The sequence below is a fragment of the Patagioenas fasciata genome, chromosome 4 (genome assembly GCF_037038585.1).
Source record: "Patagioenas fasciata isolate bPatFas1 chromosome 4, bPatFas1.hap1, whole genome shotgun sequence".
Lineage (NCBI taxonomy): Eukaryota > Metazoa > Chordata > Aves > Columbiformes > Columbidae > Patagioenas > Patagioenas fasciata.
This window is the reverse complement of record NC_092523.1, coordinates 62,573,115-62,599,669: the sequence shown is the minus strand read 5'-3', so window position 1 is coordinate 62,599,669 and position 26,555 is coordinate 62,573,115. Positions and strand designations below refer to the sequence as shown.

General features: G+C 39.2%; 1 protein-coding gene across 5 annotated transcripts; it reads right to left on the bottom strand.

Annotated features, from left to right (window-relative positions):
* On the bottom strand, window positions 1-25,682 carry MGARP (mitochondria localized glutamic acid rich protein). 5 transcript variants are annotated; one of them, XM_071808050.1, is made up of 7 exons: window positions 25,438-25,682; window positions 23,787-23,890; window positions 22,620-22,707; window positions 17,779-18,012; window positions 3,987-4,163; window positions 3,241-3,289; window positions 1-1,595 (listed from the first exon to the last, which is right to left on the bottom strand). In XM_071808050.1, exons 1-6 carry the CDS (start codon window positions 25,559-25,561, stop codon window positions 3,243-3,245), a joined length of 774 nt encoding a protein of 257 aa, XP_071664151.1. In that variant the 5' UTR covers window positions 25,562-25,682; the 3' UTR covers window positions 1-1,595; window positions 3,241-3,242. The 5 variants fall into 5 exon arrangements, with proteins under 5 accessions (XP_071664151.1, XP_071664152.1, XP_071664153.1 ...); XM_071808051.1 differs by having other exon boundaries at window positions 4,005-4,163; window positions 25,438-25,681; XM_071808052.1 differs by having other exon boundaries at window positions 25,477-25,681.
* Between the last annotated feature and the right edge of the window lie 873 nt (window positions 25,683-26,555).

Genomic DNA, 26,555 nt, shown 5'->3' with positions numbered 1-26,555 from the left:
TAGCAGTCTAAGACTTTATTCCAGTAGCTTTGTCAACAAAAATTGCTTTTCATCACAGTGGCTTTATCTTTTAAACAGAAGGCTGTGGTATGGCTTCTTGAAGCTTAGCCTGATTTTGCCTCTGCATTATTCCAGTTATTCCTAGGCAGGTACAGGGTCAATAAGCTGTATTTTTGTTGAAACACTATTATAATTTGCTTTACAATAGGGAAAGGACCATGTGTTGCTTTGTGCCATGGGTAGGAATGTCATAGTGCTGTAATTTCCCTTTCAACATTTTTCCAAAGTTCTGCTTGAAGAGGAAGCAGTCAGATATACCTTATAATTCACACTTTCTATATAAATTGTGTACAATATACCTTGTTTGGCCCTGGTTTAGAGTTATCACCATTGTGTGATGGCTGTATTGCTTTTTCGCTGGTGGTGGTCTCAGTAAAATTGTTGCAGCAGGTGCACACTCATGCACATAGCACAATGGAGGGTGAGGAGAACAGTGCCATGCAAACCCACCGTTCTTTATAGATTTTTTCATTATTAAGGTGATATTAAAGAACAAAATAGCTAAATAATCTTGGCTTGTTATCAGTCCCTAAGAACCCTCATCCATTTGAACACCTGTGGCATAGCCTTCCACAGGGATTTTGCTGGACACCTGCAAGCTCTCAGAGAGGAGCTTTGCCGTAGCCTAAATTGCGTGTGATTTGTACAGGAGCGTTCTCAGAAACCTCCGTGTTGTTACACCACCGCTGTGGGTCACCGCTAAGGCAGAACAACACAGAAGGTTACAGGAGCCTGAATAAGGTTTGGTAGGAACAGGGCCCAGCACCCCCAAGTTAAGAGCCACCACTTCGATCAATGATGATAACTTCAGTCGGTGTTATTTTCATTTTCATGCTCTAAATTGCCTATTGCTTCTAGTTGCAAACAGTTTTTGTTCCCAAAGCAGGAGTCTTAAAAACGTTTGCTCCTGGATATTATTGCACAAGGAAGGGTAGCATCTAAAGTGCTTAACACAGGAGGAAAACTAGATCTTGTACAGCCAAATGTTCTATGCTTACAACAACAAATCCAAAACTAGTGAGCAAACAAGGTTGCTATTTTCCCCATGACCAAATTTAAAAATATTAGCTGATAATTTTTATAAGATTTTAACTTAATTAAAACTTTTAACTTACATTTTAGCATGGAATGTTATAATGGTATAATTACGCACCGTGGTTTGGACCCAAAGTAAGAAATCATTGTATGTAATGAGACAACAAAGACCTAAAATGAGTTCACCTGACATGGTTTCTGTTAAGTCTACTGCTTCTCTTAGCACGTGTATTTATTACATGCTGGGTGGTGCTTTGACATTTATTACTGGATGCTACTTTCTAAAGCAGAGATGTTAGTCACAGAAGCGTCTCTCTAACCAGCTTAAATCGTATTAGGTTGTCTGTTACAGCAATGAATACTGGTCCTAATGAGCAGGATGTGCTATGACAAACTGCACATGTCTCCAGGGAGGAGTATGAGGTTTCACACAGAAATCAGCTGGTTGATTGCCACAAAGATTTCCAATTAAACTTTTCCAAAGGCTTCAGCGCTGTTCACTGGGAAGAAGAAAAAAGAATCTGGTTTAGAGGGAGCAATAATAAATGACATTTATCAACAAATTTGATTCACCAGGTCTTTTTCTTTGCAAACATTCAAAGCACGCCGTAAATGTGACTACAGATTATCAGTAAACTACAGCATATGAACACTACTGCTGTGTAAATCATACTTACCTGGTGGCTTGTGAAAACTTGCTCTGCTAACAAGAACAAAGCGCAGTTTCAAGAAATCTCTCCTCTTTAGCCGTGTTGCTCAGGTATAAATTAATTTCCCTGCACGCTAGACACATAATTCTTAATTCTACAAATAGTTACTTGCTTAACTTTAATCACAAGATAAATCAATAGTCTTTGCTGAGATTACTGATGCAAGTAGTTTCATAGCAGTGTGAATTTGTGGCCAACTGCCACACAAAGAAGAATTGCTGTACTCTGAAAACAAAGGGGAATAACAACATCTGTTCCCCTTCACACCATTATTCCCAGTAAAACATACAAACTCTGGTAGCAAAACATATCATCTTACACTATCATTTCATATATTATTTTACAATTTTGGGATTGGCTTTGGTTTGAATTTTTTTTCTTGATCTTGAATGCTAAAACAACATGGGAAAAGACCCTAGATATTCAGTTTGTTTATTAATGCCGTTTAAAACAATATTTTCATTTTACGACAAGAAGCAGCATTACCTTATTTTATATTGCAGTGTGTGATGGAATAAGCAAACATGCACTTGCGAAGGACTCATACAACCTTTAGTTACGTTCTAAGTGTATTTAGAACACACATTTTTAGGGTACAATGGAGAAGAATTTTCTTTGCTCCATTTAATTCTCCTCTTGCATTGGTGTTCCAAGAATTAGTGTTTGCTGGGAGCAAAAACAATTTTGAGAATTCCTGACCCAGGAGCTTTATTTGCTCAGCTTTCAGTTGTTAACAATAGCTAAATTATATTCTACCAAGATTCATGTTTCAGCCAAAATTTTTATTCCCTCAGATTTCTATCACCATCTTACAGTCCACCTTGGAAATGGCAGTCACAGGCAATAGCAAAATAGTAAGAATATTTTGGAGTTTTTTTTATTCTATAGTGTAATAAGGCCAATTGAACAAGATACCAGCAAAACAGTAAGAACAATGCATTCAATGTTTTTCTTTAGCACAAACTAGAAGTGCAGAGAGACTAATCTTAAAAATGTCTTAAAAAAAAAAGAGCAGGCCAGAAGGTTATGGCTTCACTGTGTTTACACCTAAGATAATACAAGAGGAGTTCACTTGTGTAAGAAGTCAAATATCTGTATAATTTTAAATCAATATAAAAAGAACACTTTTTGCCCAGGAGAAAGTTACAGCTCTTGGGTCTTAATCTAGTTTGCATGGGACTAAGATCAAGTAAACTGCATGACAATTGATAGAGAAAAGTTTTGCTCCCTAAGCTCTAAAAGCTGCCAGCAATGGTTCCCAAACACTAATAAATGCTTCAGCTAAGTTGTTTTTTGCAGAGTACTTGGTGGTTGCAGAAATACAAATTCACCATCAGAGTGCACGTGCAGACTTACCAGACGCTGCAATTGCCACTAACTAAGAAAAACAGCAAGGTGAGAGTAGGAAACAACATGCTGCAATTGTACCATGTACCTTTAGGGTTCCTTAGCCACTTCTTCAGGTGTCTTGTCCTCCACAGAAACTGAAAATGGAGACAAAACACCAGTAAGAAACATCGGAAACAACTCATTTGACAACAAATAGTTAAGTCAGTTGTTTCCTTTAGCCCAAAGGATCCACTGGACTAATGGGATACAATTTACAAAGTCACATTTGGTATGCAGATATATTTCCTTTTAACTTTCTGATTTTAATTGTTAAAGAGTTCAGAGGCCAAACTTCTAAACTCCTTTAAAAATCTCTGCAGTGATGATTTTAACACATTTTTCTTCGCATCCAATTATATCATTCAACTTCAACGGCAATATAAGAAAAGATCATTTATAGCTGCATTGAAACACTGTAAGGTTTACAAATATCACATGCTCTGTATTTTTCTTGACAGCAATGTAATTTATGAAAATTCGGTCTTTTAAATTAAGCCACATGTTTTCATAGGGTGTTAAGTCACATGCAGCACAAAGGAGGATTTCTTGTTCTTAATGAACTCCTAGCCCCTTCGCAGGGCACTGAGCTCAAAACATTCCCATGGTCCAACTTAGTAATGCCTATTTCTACTGCCCTGCAAATAATTTCAAAATTAAATGTTCTGCTAACACCACAAGGGCAAGCACAGTCATCAGTAGCAGACACTTTGCATCATTCAAGTTCTGTACGTTCTTGCAGTTCATCAAGGCCAAGCAGCGACTAGTGTTTTTCACAGACAAAACATTTCAGACCCAGCTGGACTCCTGCACCTTCTGACGTTCGCCCCGACTCCTCAGCATCAATGTCCTGGTTCCCTGAGAGTGTGTCAGAAATCTCTTGAGCTGCTGAGGCTACTCCTTCCTCGACAGCATCTGAGTTTTCCTCGTGGGTAGAAGAAGCTGCAACATCCAAGACTTCACTCACAATTTCTATGAATCAAATTAGAGAAATAATTGTCTTGTCTTTCCATTCACCTATGCAAATGAAGGAGAGAAGTCAGGGCTCTCTCAGTGTGAAGTACCTGACTAACATAGGTATTTGAATTAATTGAAGGCAACAGAATCTATGAGATGTATAAATCTTATCATGCAAATAAAAGTTTGCAAGTGGAATTCCAGAGAAAGTCATGACCAGTGTCTGACTCTCCCCAACCCTAGGGCAGAAAACTATAAACAAGAGCTATTTTCATTTCTTTAGATAAAGGTACATATTCTCTAAAGTATGTATTATCTTACAGATGCCCTCATTTTATTTTCTGATTTCTGTCAAATTATTAATGATGTGCAAGAAGGTAATTGTAAAGTTTCCTTGGAAATAATCCTAGTCTGATCAACACCACAGGACATTACACGCACTCCCCATAACCTTGCAAAGATGTCATGAGTAGTTTTAATGTAGAAGTGTCCCAACACCAGGCTGAAGCGTCAGGCTGCAATTCCAGTGTAGCATGATTGCCAACTAGTCATTTTTCAATACTCCTTAGGAATAAAACAATCTATCTGTATACAAAGTCCATAATATGGAACGCGTCTATATACTAACTGAATTTTGAAGCAGCAACGGGAAAAACAAAACAAAACAGGAATTGCTACCTTTGTCTGTATAGGAAAGAGCTACGCTATAAAAATAGTATTTTTAAAATTCAGAAAATTAGATTTTACAGCTAACATCACTTGATGTAATGCAGCATATTTGCTGCGGTAATTAGATGCCGGGTTTGAGTTTGCAAAATCAAACATTCAGTTCGAACTTTCTCTCTTGTGTGTTTGATCTTTCTAATTTTTTTTTTTTTTATTTCTTGTAATGCCTCAGTGTTTAATTTCTTTCACATTAAGAAGAGGAGACCAGTAAGCAAGTAAAAGGAGCAACATGGACTTTCCTGCTTTTTAATAAAACCTCTCTTCCTTTGAAAGGGAATTGTGTTTGCCACCTACCTGCTTGAAAACAAATGTTAACACTTATACCACTTGCACTGAATGATTTGTCTCTGGTCCAAAATATGGTGGATTCCTCACCATGTATCCATCCAGGTCTCTGCAGAGTAGCTGTCACTCCCTAAAATACAAAGGGCCTTGCTGCAACACAGATCATGTTTCTGAAAACCTGTGTCTGTAGATACGAGTAGTTGTCCTTGGTTACCACAGAAAACTCTAGATAGTAACTTTATTTGAGTGGCTTGCACATCTGTTCCTTGAGGACACGTGGCTGGAGTATTGCAGGAGCCACCTTCCTGGTGCCACAGCTGAAGTGGTCTTTCCCAGAAGAGAAAGCTGCAAGTAGCTCATGATCTGGACACACATGAGCACAGCCATGTGTGCTCACATGTGCTCACAGCAGCTTACACCAGTTCATTATGCATCCCTCAAGGCATCACCTCCAGCAAAGATTCAGACTGGCCCATGAAGATTATTTTGGCACCACTCCTTTGCAAAGTGTCTCTTGATGCTTTGAGCACCATGAAGATAAATACCAGTCTATGACCATGAAAGCTACTCTGAGCATCAATCTGACATACCAAAAAAGATCTCTGTATTTTCTGGTGGCTTGTACGTGGTTCAGTCTTGGAACAAGCACTCAGCATCCCGCTCACAAGGTGAACATGTTTTTCTCTGTTCTTGGGAGGTGCTGTGATCCCAGGAGAACACCAGATGGATGATGACCTGGCAAGCCGAGAAGGAGTTCCCCACCTCTTTCAGAATCAGGACAACCATATCACCCCTTCTCTGCTGGAGCCCCTCACACCCTCTGCTGCTGACCAGCCAGTAGTACAAAGCATTACGAAGTTTAGAAACTTCTCCTTTTTGTTTCTCTGAATGTTAAATTTAATCTCAGTGCTGTGCTATTCCCTCCTTTTTTTTTTCTTCCATTTTTTTTAATCTGCGTGCATTTCATATTTTTTTCAGTCCAGCTTCATCTCTCACAGTTGTTTCATGTAAAATCCTGCAGTAACATCCTATTTCATAAGAGATTTTAATCTATGGCTGGTACAATGATGACTCATTTTCTGTAATCTTTCAAAAAAGGATTTCACTTTACTAACTGTTCAGTTATTGCAAAGTTGTTAATCCCGTCATGATGCTCTACAGAAATCAATAGATGTAATTGAAATCAATTCTATATTCTATTTAGTATTCCATCAAATACTAAAAAAATTGAGCTTCCATATTTTTTCAAGATAGACTTGTAGAGGAGTTACAGCTTCTTAACTGGTTCTGTGTTATTTTCTGAATGCTGATCAATTTGAAATTCTGAAGTCCCCATGTTTTCCTGTGCAGCGATGACTACGACCCATTTTCTCTATTTACATCAGCTTGCTTACAACTTCTACAGGCTTTGGCTGAACAAAATAATCTGCATTGTGCAACTGCTTCTGTGCAATGAAGACACACAATATTTAAGTGCTGTTGATATTATGTTTTCCACTGAATGCCCAGCTACTTCGTTATAGATATTATACAATACTCCTTCAGCTCCTTAACATCTTTAGCACCCACTTGCAGCACTCTGGTTAAATTGGTCAGTCAAACGATGATTCACTACAACCCATTCAATTTTAAAACTGCTAAAAATAGTAATGTTCTTGATTTTTTTGGTTTCATCTTATATTCTCAAAAGTGTTTTGTTTGTTTCTTCCCCCACTCCCCCTCTTCTCCTTAATCTGAGAGGGGCAGGGAGGAACCTCATATCATTCATCAGTAGCATTATTTCACTGGGTGTTTTGTCCCATTGCCCCCAAATCTTAATAGAATATATTACTCTACAGAATTTATATGCTTCATAGTTTCATACAAACTATTATACCCAGTAGCAAAATCTCAGCCTTTGTGTATAATATTACCTATTTTTCCTGAAAGGGTGATATTTATTTTTCTTATGCCAACACTAAGTTTCCCTCTGAGATAAGTAGCTAAGTCCTAGTATCAGTGGCTACAGTTTTCTTCAGTTTTGCCAGGTATTTGAATATACTATTGCATTGAATTAAGAGCTTAACCTTCTTGTGCATTCAACAAAAGATAACAGAAAAGGACTTCGAGCCTCAGAAAAATCATACTAATCACATTTACTAGCTGTAAACTAATCATGGTTACTAACTGCATATCAGTGGTTAGCCTTTGCATATTGCATAAACAGCTGTTCTGAAGCATTCAAAGGGATTTTAACATACTGAGGATTTTGAGGACATAAGTCCTCAGGCTGGTTAGGCCCCTGACATATTTCCACTACACAACCATCAGTACATAACTCAACATCTTTGTAATATCCATTGCTTACATGTAACACTGAACCCTAGTAAAAGTATGACCTGTTTCTGCCCTGGACAGTTATACGCACTCTCAAGTGGTCTTTAGCTCCTCTACCTTACAAAATAACCATTTTGAGAAGAAACACATCCTTCCAAATTGCACATGAGGGAACAGAACATGACGGTGCAGCACCAGCAGCACATTACACATGCACCAAACACAATACCAAACCATTTATGTTATGAAAACACATCTGGTTTGAGTTGAGTAAATACAGAAGAGGAAATTGATTTTACAGACAAAGGGAAATGAAGTTTTTGGGGTGTGGTGTTTTTTTTTTTTTTTTTTCCAATAAGGCAGTGGCACTAGGAAGCTTCAGTAGCTTATTAGTGTGACATCCGACATCTAGTTCTACCTAGAAATACAACTTTTAGGAAGCTATCCCTATCATTTCAGGGGAAAAATTAAAAAAAAGCTGCCTCCTGTAGTCTTCTAAGAGTAAAAATTGTGTCTTTAAAGTGCTACAGCTGCAGCACTGGAAGCACAGGACTCTACATTTCTGTGCATTCACAGTAGAACAGAAAACATTCCAAATCCAGAGCACTTCTGCATCCTCATAACCTTCAATTGAATTGTCTGAATTTTGGTGAGCTCAGCATTCCCCCAGCAGACCAAAAAAGCATAAGCAGGGACTTGTATGACCTGTATAACTGACTGATCTTTGCTCCAGCTAATAATAAAAAAATAACAAACCCCACATGCACAGATTGACTTTCTCCTGCTAATAATAATGATTTTTTAAAACCCAAACAAAATAACAAACAGCACAAAACCAACAAAAAACCCCATGCACATGGACTGCCTTTCAGAACCCAGATCCTACTGTTTGCATAGTCTCTTCCTGCAAAGCTTTCAAGCATTTAAAACAAGCTTTTCAACTTCCCAAGTGAGTTTTCATGCAGAATCAGCCTGGGGTTTTTGTATGGAACACAAAGCTTTAGCCTGAAATTAAACCAGCTCACACTGTCAATCATGTCCTGTCACCTGGGAAACTCCATGCTACAGGGGACAACCTTGAGCAGGCAGGTGTAAGGGAGATATGAAGCAAACTGAGCTGCCACTAATGATGGTAAGTGAAATCTTCCAAGAACTTGGTTCTTGCAAGAATTTTTGTAGAAAATAGTGTTTCTGATGGCATTTCTACAGGGCATATATTGCCAGGCTTTAGCAGTCAGTGTTCATACATCTGAATTTTCCAAGTCACTGCATACCATGAATCATGTGTGAAAGCCAAAAAAGCAAATGACCAATTGTCCAATATGTACATATTATTTCATATGTCAGCTTTCATTGACCAGAATTGCTGAAGAGAGCAATAGGAAGGGATCAAGAAGAAGAAACAAATAGTTTACTACTTACTCTACTCATCTGCAGTCATGTCAGCATTGCCCAGAGGAATAAGCAGACAAGCTGGAAGTGAAAAGTTCTGTCTAAGCAAGCCTGGACTACTCCTGGAGCAGGATACCTTCCTCTCTTACAACACTGAAGTTTCTTTAGTGCTCATTTAAACAATTGCTTTAAAGCTTAGGGTGGCCCTTAAAAAAAAATAATCAACCATCTTCATGTGAGAGGTATTCACACTTCCATTGAAGTAACAGCTAGTTGGCAACTACTTGTTAAGAAAACAAACAAATCTTATTTTACATGTAGAAAGAAATTATTCTAGAAAGGAAATAACTGCTTTCCTCCTTCCTCAGGCAGGTGAAACACTTTACATAGTGAAAGAAATACATCTTCCTCTTAATGTGCAAAAACGAGGGGAAACTGCCTCTCACGGAGCAGCATTAAAAGAAGAAAAAGTCCAAGTTTTTAAAAAAGTGAGGGGACACTCTTGGAATTCAGAATTTTGCACCTACAGCAAAATTTTTACCACCTTTGGCCAGTCAACTCAGCACCACTGCAATACTGTCCTTGTTCAGAGTGCTTTTGTGTTGAAACGTTTGATTATTTTTAGTATCTATTAATACCAATTCACAGAGGACTGATGCAAACAGCCAGTAGGCATAAGTTAACAAAATTTTATGTTAGACTTTTAAATCTATCCAGCCTTTAAGCTTTTACCTTGTATTTTTAAGTGGCTTCATAAGTATGTTTTTCTTATTTACAATACATATGGAAAAGAGCTGTTCCAGATTGTATAATGAAAGCTATGTTCAGTTTTATCCTTGCTTGGGAAGAGGTAGGGATTTTTTTTTTCCCCTCCCAGGTTGGAAGTTTCATTACAAGATCATGCAAGATAACCACAGCATTCTCAGGGGTACAGCTTATATTCTTTTCCCCAGTTCTGTACTTCCCTACTAATGTATTTAAAACTATCACATTTTGATTCTAATTCTAATCCTTTGATTAATTTTAAAAGTGGTATTTCCAGTTAGAAACAACAACAACAAAATCTGAACAGGCACTGGTTTCCTGCAATTGTAAAGATATTTTAAAATACACTTTTCTAAGCGAAGCATTTTACTTAAAGCAGTAGCCTTCATATCATTATTTTTTTTTAATCGTCAATAGGAGGCTGGTATCTCTAATGCAGAATGTCAGATTCGATTACTTTTAAAAATACTATTTGCAGAAGAATTTGGCTTTATAAAGCTAAAATAATACAAGTCAGCCAGCCTAATACAAATGGAATCTGCCTGGAGCACACAAACCAAAGCTGGAGTACAAAAGAAGGCTTTGATATTTCAAGCTGCCTATAACATAACCAATGCCACAGTTATTCCAAAGGAAAAAAAAAAACAAAACACAAAAACCACAACACAAAAACAGCAAAACCCAAACACGTCAGTTTTAATTGTGAAAACAAAAAATATTTCACTTACTGTTTTTTAGAGAACTAATCATACCAGAACCTGACACTTTTCTTCACCTAATCTCCTCAGGCTGAAAAGCTTCTCTTCAGTAAGCTCCACATAGGGTCTCAGGATGTCCTCTGAAATGTTATGATCAACAGAGCAAAAAATTCCCTGTTCCTTTTTATAGTTTAAAGACACACTAATGGAAAACTGACAGTGGAGTAGAAATCACTTTTTAAAAATCAAATTCTACCATGTTTAAAAAGGAATTCAATAACATCTTTGCGAGAGACTGCAAAATAGTGCACAAGAGGTGGGATAACTCGCTCCCCCAGATCTAATCCAGAGGAGAACACAACAGTAGCCGTAAGGAACTGTGATTCCCTTTAAGACCAACTTAACACATTCTGGTTCCATCATACCTGCTTTAAGAGAAATGGAAATTACGTTTGTTCAACAGTGGCTTTTGTTCTAACTCCTGAGATGGCCACCTCAGGAACAGGAAGGGGGGGAAATAATCATCACTAGGTCAGTTTGGCACAAAACATGCAAAACTGTGTACACAGCCCTGTGAAGTAAGCAGATGCTTCAGGCTTTGTTGGCCAAGAAGACAGGGGGAGCTCACTACACAAGGCTTGCTGATACCACCAGGAATATCCCAAGCACCAGGAACATCACTCAGGACTATTTGAAATGCTCTCCCTCTGCTCAGTGGCCTTTCATTCAGTGACCATTTAGCATTATAATCACCTAGAGCATGTCATCCATTTCTTTACAAACTTTACACTTAACACTTAAACATTGTTCTTTTCAAGCCAAATCTGTAGGATGATTAACCACAAACCAACACTGTGAATTCAGCACTTGAGTTTCAGGTGAGAAAAAATAAACCTCTCAGCTCTACATGCTAAACCGAATCATGGAACTAACCATTATTTAGAAAAGCACTGGTTATTTTTCAGTCCCATCAGTTCCTTGAATGTGCGGGACAGGAACTAGTGGCTGGCAACTGCTGAAGCTCACATTGCTCTCAAGAAATCGTTTGTGCAACTACACTGGCCCAGCCATTCTCTGTTTGGACAAAAAAAGAATGCAGTCACAACCTTCCCTACCTCGCAATACCTCGTGAAAGCCCATGGGTGTCAGGAGCTTCCTCTCTTTGACATTGCAGCCATTCCATAAGCTAAAGCCGAAACAGAGGTTCAGAGCCCAAGGTCTTTGAGAAACTGACAACCAGAAGTACACAGGGATTCCTAATAATCCTGTCATTATAAAAATACGAAAGCTTTTTCTCTTTGCAAGCCAACCATAAGTAATCCAAATAAAAATCCATGATGTTCAGATGAGTGCCTAAACCATGGCGTTATGATGCACTTTTTCAAGAAAATAAAGTTTCTTCACTGCATACAGCAAGAAAAGAACAGCTTCATTCAACCAAACACTTCACAGGCTGCTTGTGCCTAATTTAGGTCACTAGGTCCTAAGAAAATCCTCATTAGTTCATATTAATGACCAAAGACTCACTTGAAGAGAGTTTATTCTACAATTAATTATTAAAAAAGGATTCAGATATGCCTGCAGTGATCAGAATAAAAGCACAATACAGTGCATACCACATTAATCCAGAGTCCTTTATAATACTTCATACAATTTTAAATATATTGGTTTTCTATTCTGCAACAAGGATTTGTAGCAATGAGAAATAATTTACATTGTGTTTGGTTGGTTTTCTTAAACAAACATCTAGCTGCTGATGGGAATGGATCACCAGGAAAACCAGTACAAGTTAATATAAACAGCATATGTGAAAACGAGATCATAATTTGATTTATTAAATCCTTCAGAAGTTCTAAAAAAGCCTTTTCATTAAAGTTAGGCATTTTTTAACACTCCATACAAAGCCATGCACCAAGTTTTACTCACATTGTTTTTCAAAAGAGCAAAGTTCAGCATGCTGTTTTTTGAAAAGCGTGTTTCTCTCTGCAATGAAAAACGCTAACCAAAAATTAATATAAAAATCCCATCATTACCACCATTGTGGTTTGAACTGCCACCACAGGAGTACAGAAAGGAGTCCTTGTTGCCACTAACAGTATTACTCTGCATGCTGTATTTACGGAAAATTTTCATATAACACAGGTACTACTACTTAAGGTGAAGTAAATGCTAACAGGCTTTGTTGACCAACCTGAGTACTTGCTTTCCAATTTAAAGAAATAAAGTTATTGTTGGAAAGACATTTATTTTATGAAGTTCTCCCCCACTTATTTGTTTGCACTCTTAGCTGGGAAGTTCTAATATGTTGTTGGTTTTTTTCATTTTACCGGAATCTTCCTCCCCAGCCCAGTTAATGCTGTAAAATTCTCTTTTCAGCTAAGCTGATCAAAACTGAACAGTCTCTCCCTTTACTGGCTTGTGTCTTCAGATATTCACAACTTTTACAGAAGTATTTTCTATAATAAATACCAATCATATTCCTCCTACAGAGATTTTTCCAGTTATGCTATGACAACTCACCTACAAGCTCAGTTTTATGGAAGAAAAACAGGAGGTAGAGATAAGAGAATAGTGGTCAGGGTATGGCAGTCAGAGAGATGTAAGATAAATGCAGCAGCCCAAGGGACAGATAAAGAAAGTGATAAATGCGAAGCAGAAATACCCCACAGAAGTTCCACAGATATGGATACTTCCCCAGTAGGATAAAATACACATAATTCAACTTTCTAGAGCCTAATCTAGATAGCTTAGTCTACCATAATCAATGAAGAGGAAAAAAATCCTCTACAAGGAGATTCAGAATAGAAAACCTTTATTACAGTTGGTAATAGAGCACAAATTTTATCAGATGATATGAATACTTTCCCTGGTTCTATTTGTCTTCCATTACAGCAGCCTTCACCTGGAGACACATTTAATGTAATGAAGTTCTACATATGACGATGACAAATAATAGGCCTGTTATGAGATGCTTCTGACCTATACAAGCAAGGTTGAGAAGAGATTAAAAAAAAAAAAAATTATTTTCATGAGGTCCAGCTGTGAACAAGTGGTATAATCATAAGGGGTAAGGTCTGCCCAGCCCTATCCATGCTGCACCTCACCCCAACACCTAAGGCTGTAAAGAGCTGCAGGTTGCACAGCTTTTCCTCCTTTCTCCATCTCACACAAAAAAAGCTGAGCAGGACGTGTTTGTTCTACTGAGCAACATCGTTCTGAAAAGCTCTTAATATGCATGAGCCATTGCAAATTACTTCGAGGACTTTTCGGCAATCTCCAAAATACTCCCAGTGTCACAGAATAGATGGGAAAGCATTTGAATGCACATCCAGAGTTCGGTAACTTACCAAGCAAAAACAACATACTCTGATGGCGTCACGTGTTTCTGTCTGCTTGGCATCACTGTGCGATCGCGTCAGCAAAAGTCCCGTCCAGAAAGCAGTAACTCCTGTCCAGCACAGCCTGTATTTGTTTCTCTAGGCTGCAGACAAATGGCATTGTAATGCCCTTCGAAGCTTAACATGGAAATATGGGCACATTCACACACTAATCCCCCCAAAAACTAGTTACTCCAATAGTGTTTGAAATAATAAACAAAGAATAGATCATATCCTACGATACTGACAAAATTAGAAAATAACCTATGCTACAGAAGCCCAAGAAGGCACGTTTTCAGACTAATTGCTTTTGCAGTTGATAAGGCCAAATCCACACGCCTCAATACTAGAGTTGGAGAAAAGTTTATAGCACCAACCGAAAAACTAGAAGTCACTAATGCAACAACACTGCCTCATCCAAACAGCACCTTGTCAATCTGTGCATTCATGGTCTTCATTTATAGTGTACACTAAATTGAGAACAGTAGGAATCTTACCAACATCAGGCAGTAACCCAGAGTGACAGTCCAAGTAACAAAAAAGTACAGAAGATGAAAATTTAAAGGAAGCTAAATCTCGGGAACAGAGTTACATGGCATAATGCCTTTTTTTTTTTTTTTTAAGCAACAGCATTTCCCAAAATTTCAGATACCAGTAGCGGGTTGAAAACTGTTTAAATTGAGGCAAGGAGATAATTCCAGCCAGATATAATTGTAATTAACTTTCTAAAAATGAAATTAGCCTAATTAAGTACCAATCTCCAAGATTTGAGGTTTTTTTGCTTTGGTCTGGGTTTTTTGCACAGCCATGTATAGTAACACATTGATGTTATTTGTATACATATGTATATATACATACTGGAGCTGGAGATGAACATCCATTGGCTGCATACTTTGCACTTCCAAACATATTACAGAAAGTATTAGAGATTAAAAGAAACAATTGCATTTGAAAAAGCAGAGTTTCATTGGTAATGATAAAAATTCTTGCACCTTCATCTGTAGAAGTAACATCAAGCTATCAACAAAACTAATAAAAATTATTTAAATAAATATTATTTTTCAAAGGAAGTCTGCTTTTCCCTTGGAAGTTCTGAAAGAAGAATACTTCTCTTCCTCAGTAAAAAACGTGGATACGCTTTCTTTTTCCCTCTAAATGGAGAGAGCACAAATGATGAAGATGGTTAAATGCAAAACTGGAAGGTATTTCCAGAAGGATTTTAATTATAAAATTATTTTAAAAAACCCCACAGCTGTTTACTGCACAGAAACACTGAACAAAGTGGTACATACAGAGTGGAGGACTTTTGAATCAAAATACCACCTTATTCTATTTTAAACATCATGTCAATGGAAATGAGCCTTTACATAGCTCAAAGGAAAGAGACACTGGTTTAAGCTTGCGTGTGCGAGACCACGTGCTGCTTGTTTAAACCTTCACGCGGTCCAGAGCCAGAGACACCCACCATCTCCTCAGAGACCAGAGGTAAGAACCACTTCAGCGGCCTTGCTGTTCTACTGCAGATGGGCTGAGATGAGAGCGAGGAGCAGAGGAACACTAACGTGACCTGGCAGCAGGAGAATCTGCAGACTTTGCAGCCTCCCAGGGCAGGATTCAGGTTACACAGAAGTCACAGAACCTCACATGAACTGCTTATGAGATTCACAGGGTTCACCCTTCATTTAGGCACACCTGTTAAGAACAATTACTTACACCAGTCTTCACCAAGCACCAGTGGCACGAGAGAACTGTTCTCAGAAGCAAGTTTTAACAACCAAGTAATGCACAGGAGAACAGACAACACTACATCAGGAAGAACGCTCCCTTGCTTTAGAAACTAGTAATTACTGAGGTCAAGTACAATGTTTTAGTTAATACACAATATCCTGATTAGAGGGTGGAAGGAAGTTGGCTGAAACAACATGCAGAAGTTTCTCAATAATTTTATATCCCACCAGTTCATTTCCACCAGATTTACCACACAGCAAAGAATAAGCACTGCAGCAAGATTTGACAGAGGACACCTGAAATGATCCTCAGAATCCCCTGTAAATATCAGCATAACAGAAGTGCCATTCTAGTGTCATTTTCTTCAGTAAGTATGTTGCCAGGAAAAAACAGATCTAAGAAATCAGTTTCTAAATAGCACATCCACTTCCAGTCAACACCAGCAATAATTAACAGTTACAAAACATATTGACTCTTACAAGTGACCACTAACTACGTGAAGTCACCACATCTACAATTAGATCCTCAGACTTAATCCACTTATGCACAATGTTTCTCAGGGAAGATTGTAGCTGCTTCCTCTTCAACAGAGCAACAGGAATATTTACCATACGGAAGATCCTACCCTATCCAACAGCTAACAAATACCTCCAGATAAGCAATGTGAACGGAATATTCAACCACTTCCAGATACAAGCAAGTGCTCACTCCTTAAAATGAAATTTTACAATTGCTCGGTAGAGCTACAGAGGTAAACACTGCAAGACATGTTAAAACATTATCTCTTAACAGAACTGATTCACTAATCTTAACATATACCATACTACTTCCGCTCTAAATGAAATGGTCTAAATATTTCACAGAAATGGAAATTTTTAAGGATTTAGGTATTTAAAATATTTTGTATATGTAAACAGTAATATACTTACTTGTACTTTTTATTGCTATATTACCTTCAGCAGGTTGGACCAAGTGTTGTTTCAAAATGTCATTTGTAATGGATTGTTTTGCAGACAAGTACAGGAGCTATTCTGGCATGAACTAAATCCCATTCATAACTAGAGCTTTCATAAAAGTCAGACATCTGAAGTGCTGCACCATTTCTCAAGTTCATTTGTTGAAAATGCAATTAAGATGCATCCATTCCACACCAGAGTCATCAAGGAAAAAGGCAAAACCAGTTCCAGAATCGGCTAACGCTTTTCGAAGGTGCTATGATAACCTCCCATGGACTAGTAGTCAAAATACTTTAAATCTTAGTTTGACTTGCATTTTAGAGATATTCTCTCAAGTAGATGTTTGTTTTCTAAAAGCAAGTAAAACATAGATGTGCAGTAAAGATTCCATGTTTAAGTCAAGATGAAAACCCAGTGTATGCAATACTTGCTACTGTCACAGCGAAGTCTTCCCTTCCAAAGCAAGAACTGGAGTGAAGTTTCCCTCTCATGATAGGCTCACAAGTTTGTTATTGTGTTTTAACTGAAGACACAAGATGCAAACATTTGCTGCCTTCCCTATCTACTGACAAATTTCAATTTTTGTGTGTCCCTTCCAACTTTAGCTTAACGAATAAAGATGTAAAAGTATAATTCATTGCTCTATACTTACAGGTTAGCAGTTAAAAAAAAAAGTGAGATTGCTAAAAAAAAAAAATCAAGTTAAATTATAACCCCATGTTTCATGCAACTTATGGATAGGTTTGCATCTCTATTATTGTGATTTTTAAAAAGTATATTAAACCAGAATATTTCAAAACCCCTGACAGTTAAAATACTGGATATGTAGCCACTAAATCATGTAAGTGCTTAATACTAATTTGATGCTTTATCAAATTTTGAAACTTTTAGCCTAGTATACCCTTAACACTGAGTTCACAACAACATTTTGTTTGCTATGCAAGATTACGTTGACATTACATGGGCAGAACTGCTATAATTCTATAGGGTGAGTATCTTAGGAACGGCCAGGGAAATAAAGTCAGTTTTGATGCTTTGACAAACCCTTAAGGACTAGGACACTGAAACAACTGTTGAGCTGATCATATTACACACTGACCTTCATGTAAGATCTTAAAGAAACAGAACAGGGTAGTAAAATAAACTTCTCATTCTACTAGCTTTAGACAGTAACTCTGGTGCCACAGGCAGCATGCTTTTAGAGACACTGATTTAATAAATCTAATTACCTTATACTCATGATATGTCAAGGTGACACCTGAATTAGATTTCGCTGTAGGACAAACTCCATTAGGAATACTGTCATTTGTTCTTAACATTCTGTAGCAAGAGGCAGAGTTTTAGAACCCACAACACAGACACGCAAAAACCGCAATCGTAAGTTAACCTTGCACTGTAGCAGCTTCTGAATTAGCAGCAACTTCCACATTAGCAGCAGGTTCCTGCTGTGCTTCCTCCACAGCAGGGGATGCCTCTGGAGCCGGTAAGTCATTCTCCCCTCCAGTTTCTGGGGATACCCCAGAACTCTCATCCTGTGCTGCAGGTTCCACAGCAGCCACTGTGTCAGCCTCGTCCGTGGCTGTCTTCCCTTCAGTGACTTCAGCCATCTCTTCCTCATCACCTTTTAAGGATTTATTTAATACAATAAAGAGAGTAAAGTGCATGCATACAACACAAATTCATCAACTATTTCTTAGCATCATCATCATTTACATTTAAAATGGGAAGCTAAGCTTTGGGACCAGAATTTACAAAGTCAATAAATCAATAATTAATCCCCCCATATTGCCTAATCTTGCACCAAAAAGATGTTTACAAGTAGAGGAAACCATATGCTTAATTACTGAGCTTCATAACTGTTTTAGTGTAATAAGAAAATAAACTGTGACTTAAAGCAAGTGACTGCAAGAGGTGGGAGTGCAGGGATTGATCAGAAAGGACCACACTGAAGTATTGCTCCAAACCCACTCTGCTGAAAGGACAGGTGATAACACACTCACGGGCGTCACAGGGAGCAGGATTCTTGCCCTGTTCACACCCCATAGTGGGGTTACCACACTGGGAATAAGATATTTGCAACCATGCCTAGGAGCTCTTATGAAGTTTATTACCAATCAGGCTCACAACTCTGAAGCTCTGCAACCCCCACGTGTGCCTCCAGTTCGTGCAGGGCTATTTTCAAGGTAGGCTAGCTTGGCTGGCAATAACTACAATAACACAGAGCACAACAAGTGATTAGTTTTTAGATTGGTTTCATGCCATCTCTTAGCTCTATGATGGCACAAGTACTCTGCTATCCCTATTCACCCTGCTTTCTTTAAAGCTATATTGATTGCACCAACATCACACTTGGGAGTGCATGAGCCATGGCACTCAAGTGAGAAAGATAAGGTCTGTTGGTGGAATAAAACAGTGAGCTCTTATTGAAACTAGGCATAGAAGAAAGAAAATAACTTGCTAATTTCAAGTGGTCAGCATTTACCTTAACAGAAATAGGACCACTCATGACTGATCATTTACTTTTTGCAAGTCCCAGCTGTCTTTCAAAGACTTGTCTAGACTGCTGTGGGTCACATTCTTTAGAATCTGAAAAACCCAGTGTTTCCCAAGCATGCGTTACTTCAAACTCAGCTGAGACAAGTCATGAATAACTAAGAGCACAAAGCCACAAAGATGGACAAACACCATGCAAACATGCACTAAAATCAAGTTAACAAAATAAAGTTGTATAGCAAGTGTTCATTGCAAGTTTACCACTAGAACCAGCTCACCATGTGAGAAAATAGAACTGGAAATAAAGTTTGCAATCCAGTGTATAGTAAGTGAGAAGAGAAAGGAAAGAGCTTAAAGAAACACAGTCAGAATTTATTTTATTATTTTATATCTGTTTAAAAGCTAAACAGATGAATTTTAATTCTTTGTTTTCTTATGCTAGGCAAGCCTATCTTTTTGTGTTCAGGTTTTAACACAAGTCTATCCATCGCTCAGTAAAAATCGAAGCTTTCTATTATGCAGTCTGACCATGTCCCTTTAAGAAAATGCTACATTTCAAAAAACTAAATTGATTTCACAAAGAACAGACTAACAGCCAAGCTCAGCATTCAGTACACTTTATTGGACAGTCAAATATAGAGTGCATTCATTCAGAACAGCCAGCTATCATCTCAGAACTGCCTTCTACAAAGCAGATTCAGTAATAAAATCAATATGGTTTGGCCTTGCAATCATAGGTACTTCTTTTAAAGTCTCACAAGTATGGAGTTTTAGAATAGGAGGTATAAAGTCATTCCAAGGTAGGCTGCAAGGTACGCAATGGTGAACGACTGTCCTTTGTATTTAACTTCCTCAGGTTTGGAAAGAGATTTCCCTTGTATTTTAGTCTGGAAAGTGTAAAAGCAGAGTACAGATTAGAAAGATTGAATCAGCTTGCATCAAGTTAAAAAGAAAAGTAATTGCTAAAAAAAAGGAGGAAATCAGGAATAAGTTTAAAGGAGACATATGCAAATGGAAGACAAAACTCAGCATTCGCTAAATAAGCAAGTAGAATGTTCTGCAAGGAAAGCATCATTTTACAGTTCAAATGATGTCCCAGATTTCCTGCTGCTACTTCGAGTCAGGCTTCTGCCAGTGGCCTTTTAAAACCCCTCTGTACATTTCAGAGTAGCCTTCAGTTAACAAGAGCTACAGAAAATTATTATTAGAACTTTTAAAAAATATCTGATATCATTAATTAAAATACCATTAAATATCACTTCAACCCACTAACAAACACACAAGCCTAGAATAGTATTTGATTGTTTTTCTTGCTTTGACAGCCATGTTTGCTACATGTAGTTCTTCATAATGGATATTTTGGGTTTGGGCACAAGGGGAGAATTTTCCTCAGAATTAGAAACCACTAAAATAATTCAGATCAGGAGAGTCTCTCTCTGATCAGTGGCTCCCTAATATTAAATTATTCCAGCTAGAAAGTTCTACTCTTACTAATGACACGCAGCAAATATGCCATGAATGTGCTGTTTGGCATGCTGCTTTTCTATCCACCATTTCATTTTATTACTAGCACTGTTCTATAGCTTGATTTTATATGACCATAAAAAAAACAATTAAGATTACTTCGAGAAAATAATTTTTAATTGCTTTTATCAGCAATGTTTACTGTGAAAAAGTATAAGGACCAACTGAATCTAAAGAATGCACAGGGAAAGAAGCTGCAGTGGCACTTCTGGGAAAAGCAATACTATGGTAACACTCTGTGACAAGATACACACAAAAATATGACTATGCAGGGAACAGGAAAAAGGGGGAGGAAGAGTGATGTTTATTCTTTTGAGAAAGCACACAGAGGATTCCATAGGAAAAGAATAGAAACCTCTTTTGGGAAAATACAGTTGGGAATGAGGAAGGATTTAGAAGAGCTGATTCAATAGTAGTTTTGTATTGTGAATTGGAATTATCTACTCAGAAGTTGAATTAAAAACTCTGGGTTGAGCATTTATTCAGGAGTCCGATACTGAGAATAATAAAGGAAATGAGTTCCAAATCATGTTCACTGAATGGCCGGATAAATGTTTTGGATTTCTTACTATCAATAATAAAGGAGGCAGCAGTCATCTATCAAGGGTTGCGACTTTCATGTAAATCATAAGGCAGCACAAGGCATCAGATTATGGGATGGCCAGAGTACCTGAAGTCAGAATTAAGTAAATGACAGAACACCGAGTACTCCTAGCCCAGTCTTGGGCAACACAGGTACAGCTTTCAGTGGGCAAACAGCACCCCTGGCTATGCTGGTATCCCACACTAACATTTTGGTAGACTAGGGTTAAAACTCAGTACCTTGCAGAAGTGAACCTTAAGAGAAAAAGGAATATACTGAGAAAAGGGAATATACTGACATCATTTTGAGTGCCCTAGAAGGTTTGCTTAATGCTTTCACACCTGCCATGTTCTTCTGACTAAGTTAGTCAGAATGTAATGAGTGCAATCCTCATTTGTTCCCTAAACAACAGGTGACTAGAAGGAAATATCTACTCTGGTGCTGTTTAGATTTTTCATTTTAGGGTCAGAGAAGGATTGCATTCAAATTCAGGCCAAATTCTCAGCACCTAAGAATCAAGCTTAAAAATTATTATTTCCAGCTGCTTAAGAGAAAAGAAATTAAGGTGTTTTGCCATCTTAAATGTTAAAATCTGTGACTTTAAAGTTCTAAAACTGAAGGTCACGTTATGGAATTTCGAGAATAACTACTTCAAAATAAATAACTTTAGAGGCAGACAATTCAAAGCATTGAAAACAAAATTTAAACTCAGCATACTAGACTCGAATCTGTTCTTTGCGTGGATTCAAACATATTAAATCAATTCTCTAGATGTCAGCATTGGAAAAAAAAAAGCAGCTTCAAGACCTATAGCTTCATTAATTTACTTTTTTAAATAACAACTAAATAAAAATACAAAGATTCTTTAAAAAGCCTTTTTTTAAAATATAATTGCTTTTCCTAGCAAGGCCATGCTTGTCAAAGTTCTCTTTTATATTAGCGCCACAGTAACACTAATTGATGGAGACAGAGACAACATTCCATTACAAGTATTTGAACTAACATGGTCTAATTATTTAAGCATGAAGAGCTAAGTAAGAATTTGCCATACATTTAGGTGATGCCTGCTTTTCATTTAATCCTAAATTTAAATGGACAAAAATAAAAGTTGTGGAACAAGAAATGGGTACTATGTACAACAGTTTTTTAAAAACATAGTATTTTTCCTAGTTCAACACAGCAAGACTGAACTGGGTTCCCTGATAACACATGGCCTGAAGCCAAATTGTTGACTGAGAAAGAGATATTATCACCTTACCCCCCAATAAACAAAAGAACAAAACTGTTTTTGACAGCATTATGCCTTTAGTCAAGTTTCATTAAGCTTCCAGTAAATCAAATGCAAATACCCAATATACAATTAATGGTTCACACATTAACTCTTTCTGTCCAAATAGACTCTTGCAGGTTGCTCACAGGTCAGATTCACTGCCTTGACATTAAGTCCATTCCCAAAATTTGTGCAGATGTTACTTTGTTACAGAACACTGCACAACCAGGGTTGTCTTTACTCCCAGTCACAGAGCTCAGAGGAGGACTTGGACAGGGGTAAGGTCTGATTAGATTATGTAGAAATCTGTTCCACACCCTCGTGTACCTGGGAAGCAAGAGAGAAGACCTCAACTCACCCCTGCCTTTCCGTGACTGAGCTCTCTCATGAAGAATATTCATATGTTCAATATAGTTGCTGCGGGATGAACTGACTACTCTGTAGGCCTGAAAGGAAAACAAAATTTAAAAAAATAAATAAATTGCTATATCCCTACAAAGTTACCAAACAAAAAGAGGGAAGGGGGGAGAAGGGTTTTTAAACCTTTTTTAAACAAGTACTACTGCTCATCTTAAAAGCCATATCAAATTATGCTAAGCAAGGTTAAAAAAAAAAAAAAATCTATTTCACTATAGTAACATATTTATACATTTCATATTTCTCCATCGTTAGAAAGCAAATATAATATACCATGTAGCTTTCAAAGCCCTGCACTGTTTCAAGAATTGAACATAGTATTTTAAAATACAATTACAGTCAGATTACTTTAAAAACAAAACCAACCAAACAAACAAAAAAACCCACAATCAACCAAACAAAACCCTATAGTAAAAAGGTAACAGCAAGAGAATGTATTATCCTTCCAGATACGCGATCATACAAACTTGACATTTTGACTAAGAAGAACCTACTCACCATTCAAGAGGATTATTTTGTGGGAGAGAGAAACATGTACCTCTTTGGGATGTACTAATCACTATCTCACCATGTCAAATCTTGGGAGGGGGTATAAGGAAGCTACAAAATGGGAGCTTTAGGGACATGAAGCAAAAAGTGTGATATATTTAGATGTAGGGAAGGGAATGATTACCAAAAGGCTTGACAAAAGTAGATGTCTACAGAATTCTAACATGCTTTTACTAAGTAATAAATTTTATTAGCTTTCTTTGTGCCCCATTTAACAAGGTTTACATTCTCCCCTTGTGGCTTCAGACATTTTATATCGGTCTTGCCTGCTTCGACATATTCTTAACATTTGTGGTTGACATAGAGAGACCATTCCATCTTTGGACATATCCATTTCACAGAGTTTTAAATATGTTTTCCACTAAGAAAGACAACAGCCCTACACATCAAAGTAACAGTAAAATAGGCAAGCAATGGGCATTGAGTTTCACTAGTTTCCTTGAACTGATTTTAAAGTTAGGCTGTGTTTAACTATGTGCTACGACACCCACATTCTGTTGGTGCATCTTACACAAAGCCAACTCAGAAAGCACAAACAGGTCCATTCCCAAACACTTACATAAAATAAACCACCGAAAGCAGCAGCACCAGCAAGGAGATAGTAAATCATGGTCTCTCCGGAAGAGCCAGGAACACTCCCAGATGCCATCTGGCGAAGAGGTGCTACAAAAAACATCATTGAAATTGATGTAAAATACAATCACAAATCAGAATGATGGAATCTGAACTTTGTATGGGAAGGGATGATTTTAAAAGCTGTAACAAAACTGAGAGGTACAGCTCAGCAACATTTAGTACAAGAGTAAAATGGGGTATGGTACCTAACTGAATGAGGTACATAGCTCAGTTCTTCCTAAGAAGAAGAGGGGAAGATTCTCCATTAACTACGCTGTTTATCAGGTTCCAAGTACTGTATGCTATCTGTATAGACTAAGGAATGCAAAGATGTTCCTGCCTAAGGAATGTAAAAAGATTAATCAGTCTTGCTGCAGTCACGATCAGCAGAGAACAAATCGTCTTCACTTTATTAGCAGAGCCCTTCAAGAAAAAGCCTTTTCCTTTGAATTCACGGACTTCCAATCTCAAATTGACTGCTGACATTTATATACATACTCATAAGCTCAAGTGCTGCCCAACAGGGCAAACAGGCAGGATTACACAATGTAATCACTGATCGAGTACTTATTCGCCAAAACAGCAGCTTTAGCTGTTTATTTTCGTTCACTGTTTCTTTGGATTCTTCTGTACATCTCAAAAAGAGACTAAAGAAAAACACGTGTAGTTCTGTTTGTCGACAAAGCTTTCAGCTGAATTTCACTACTTCATTTCAGATGAGAAATGGTTCATTGAAAGGGTGTTCGTTAAATATAAAAATGGCTCTGACCATTGCAATCAGTAGCTGCAAAAACAGCCTCAATCTCAAAATATTGCCATTGTGTGCCAGATTATGTTTAGCATCATCTGTCTCATGACACACTTTTCAGACTCCTATTCAAGCGCATTGCATCGTCTTATATTTATATACACGTTCTGTAGTAGTTTCTCATTAATGCCTTACTCTTAAAGGCTGCCTGTGACAGGTAGGAGAGTGCTCACTGAGCCTACACTCATCCTACGTGGCCAGATTATTTTTTTTTTGCTACTGGTTACACAATCCCTGATGCGCCAAAAGCCATGGCTGCAACGCACCAGGCTGATTCATGCTCCCCCCTGGGCCGAAACAAACCACTGCGTTGAATATCCACCTGGCTTTCGGGTTTCAACCCCTTTTTGTTGTCGTTACGAGGTGGAAGCGAAGCAAACGGCAGCCCCCCGGCTCCGGGAGGAGGTCACGCCTGACCGGCACCCCGACAGCTCCCACCAGCGGGGGTGCACACGGCCGCACCGCGGACGCTTCTCCCAAGGGCACGGCCCCGCTGCGGGGAGGCAGGCGCTGTCCGCCGGAGGCTCCGGGGCGGGCGGCCAGCCGGTTCCGAGCGGCGGCTGGGAGCGATGACCAAGCAGCCGCACCGGCTGCCGCCTGCCCGTGACGCGGCCGCGCGCTGTAACGGACCGCGCCAACGGCCGGAGCGCGCGTCGGCCGCACCTGCCCCGCGCGCTCACCGCCGCAACCCCCGGCCCGCGACCTTCACGCGTCCCCCCCGGGCGCGGAGAGGTGGAAGCGTCACCACCCGTCCCGTCCCGCCCCGCGCTGTCCCCTTGACCTCTACCCGGGCCCCGGGTTGAGCTCCGAGGCAGTCCCCGCGTACCACGCTGCTTGAGGCGGCTCGCAGCAGAGGGGGCCCGGCTCAGGCGAGCGGCCAGCACCTGCGAGGCGGCCCTGCAGAGATACATAGTGGCAGCAACCGCGAGCGGAGACCTCGGGCTGCCGGACACCGCGAGGCTGCGACCACGGCAGAAGACACCGGCTCCCCGCGCCCTCCTCCCATGCGCAAGGGCGGGGCCGCCGAGGGGCGGGACCATCCCAAGTCCCGCCCCCCCGGCACATCCCGGTGCACCTGGGAGGCCCTGCGGCCCGTTCGGTGCGGGGGCGGCGGGGCCGGCGGTACGGAACGGCGCTTTGCCCCATGCCTGAGGCAAAGCCCCCGCTGCAGAGCTGGGAGGTGCCTGCCCGGGTCATGGCGCCGTGCACGGAACACGGGTATACCGGGTGCCGCCGCGGGAACGTCTGCTCGGAAATTATACACAGCCGTCAGCACTCAGTACTCAGAACGCGATCGCAAGAACGACTCGAAAAACGCAGAGTCCTGGGAAAGATATAGGGGATTTCATCTACCAAGGAGTGAGGGAAAGAAACACATTGCTGTTTTACTGGAAGTTCTTTAAGAGCATTCCTTTGCCAACAATTCCTGGAGAAATCAGCTGCATTTACAGCAAATGGCACTGGAGTTTAACACGAGGACAAGAGAGTTTAATGCTGGTGCTGAAAGACTGGAGGAAATAAATCACCACTGTGGGATCACATCGGCTGTTAAAGTCATAGGCCTTTCAGGGTCAGAGCTGCGCAGCCACCCTCCACACAGGTGGTTGTCGCCTGCTACTTCTCCTTTTTCTACACACAACTTTGACCTTCCCACAATGCTTATTTAATGCCATATTCTGCCGATTGTCACAATCTCATTTTTTTGTCCTTTGTCCTTGACTGACCTTGACATTTCAAGAGAAGGCCAAGGCATGTGCAGAAGGCAGCGCTCACATGAGAGACTGACAGCGCCTGTGCAGTCTCACCACGAAGGTTGTGGACATCTCTCAGACAGGGAGCAAGGCCAAAAATGCAGACCGGGAAGGCCAGCCTCCCCTCCATGACACACAGGAGCCCTGGGTAAGG

Bases quoted from the DNA above. Each gene is read 5' to 3' on its own strand.
- MGARP (XM_071808050.1), bottom strand. From the start codon at position 25,561: ATGTATCTCTGCAGGGCCGCCTCGCAGGTGCTGGCCGCTCGCCTGAGC. The intron at 23,891-25,437 runs GTAGAGGTCAAG...TGTTTTTTGTAG, and splicing joins GAGCTCAACCCGGGGCCCGG to CACCTCTTCGCCAGATGGCA. The intron at 3,290-3,986 runs GTCTGAAATGTT...CTCCATTTTCAG, and splicing joins AGGTGCAGGAGTCCAGCTGG to TTTCTGTGGAGGACAAGACA.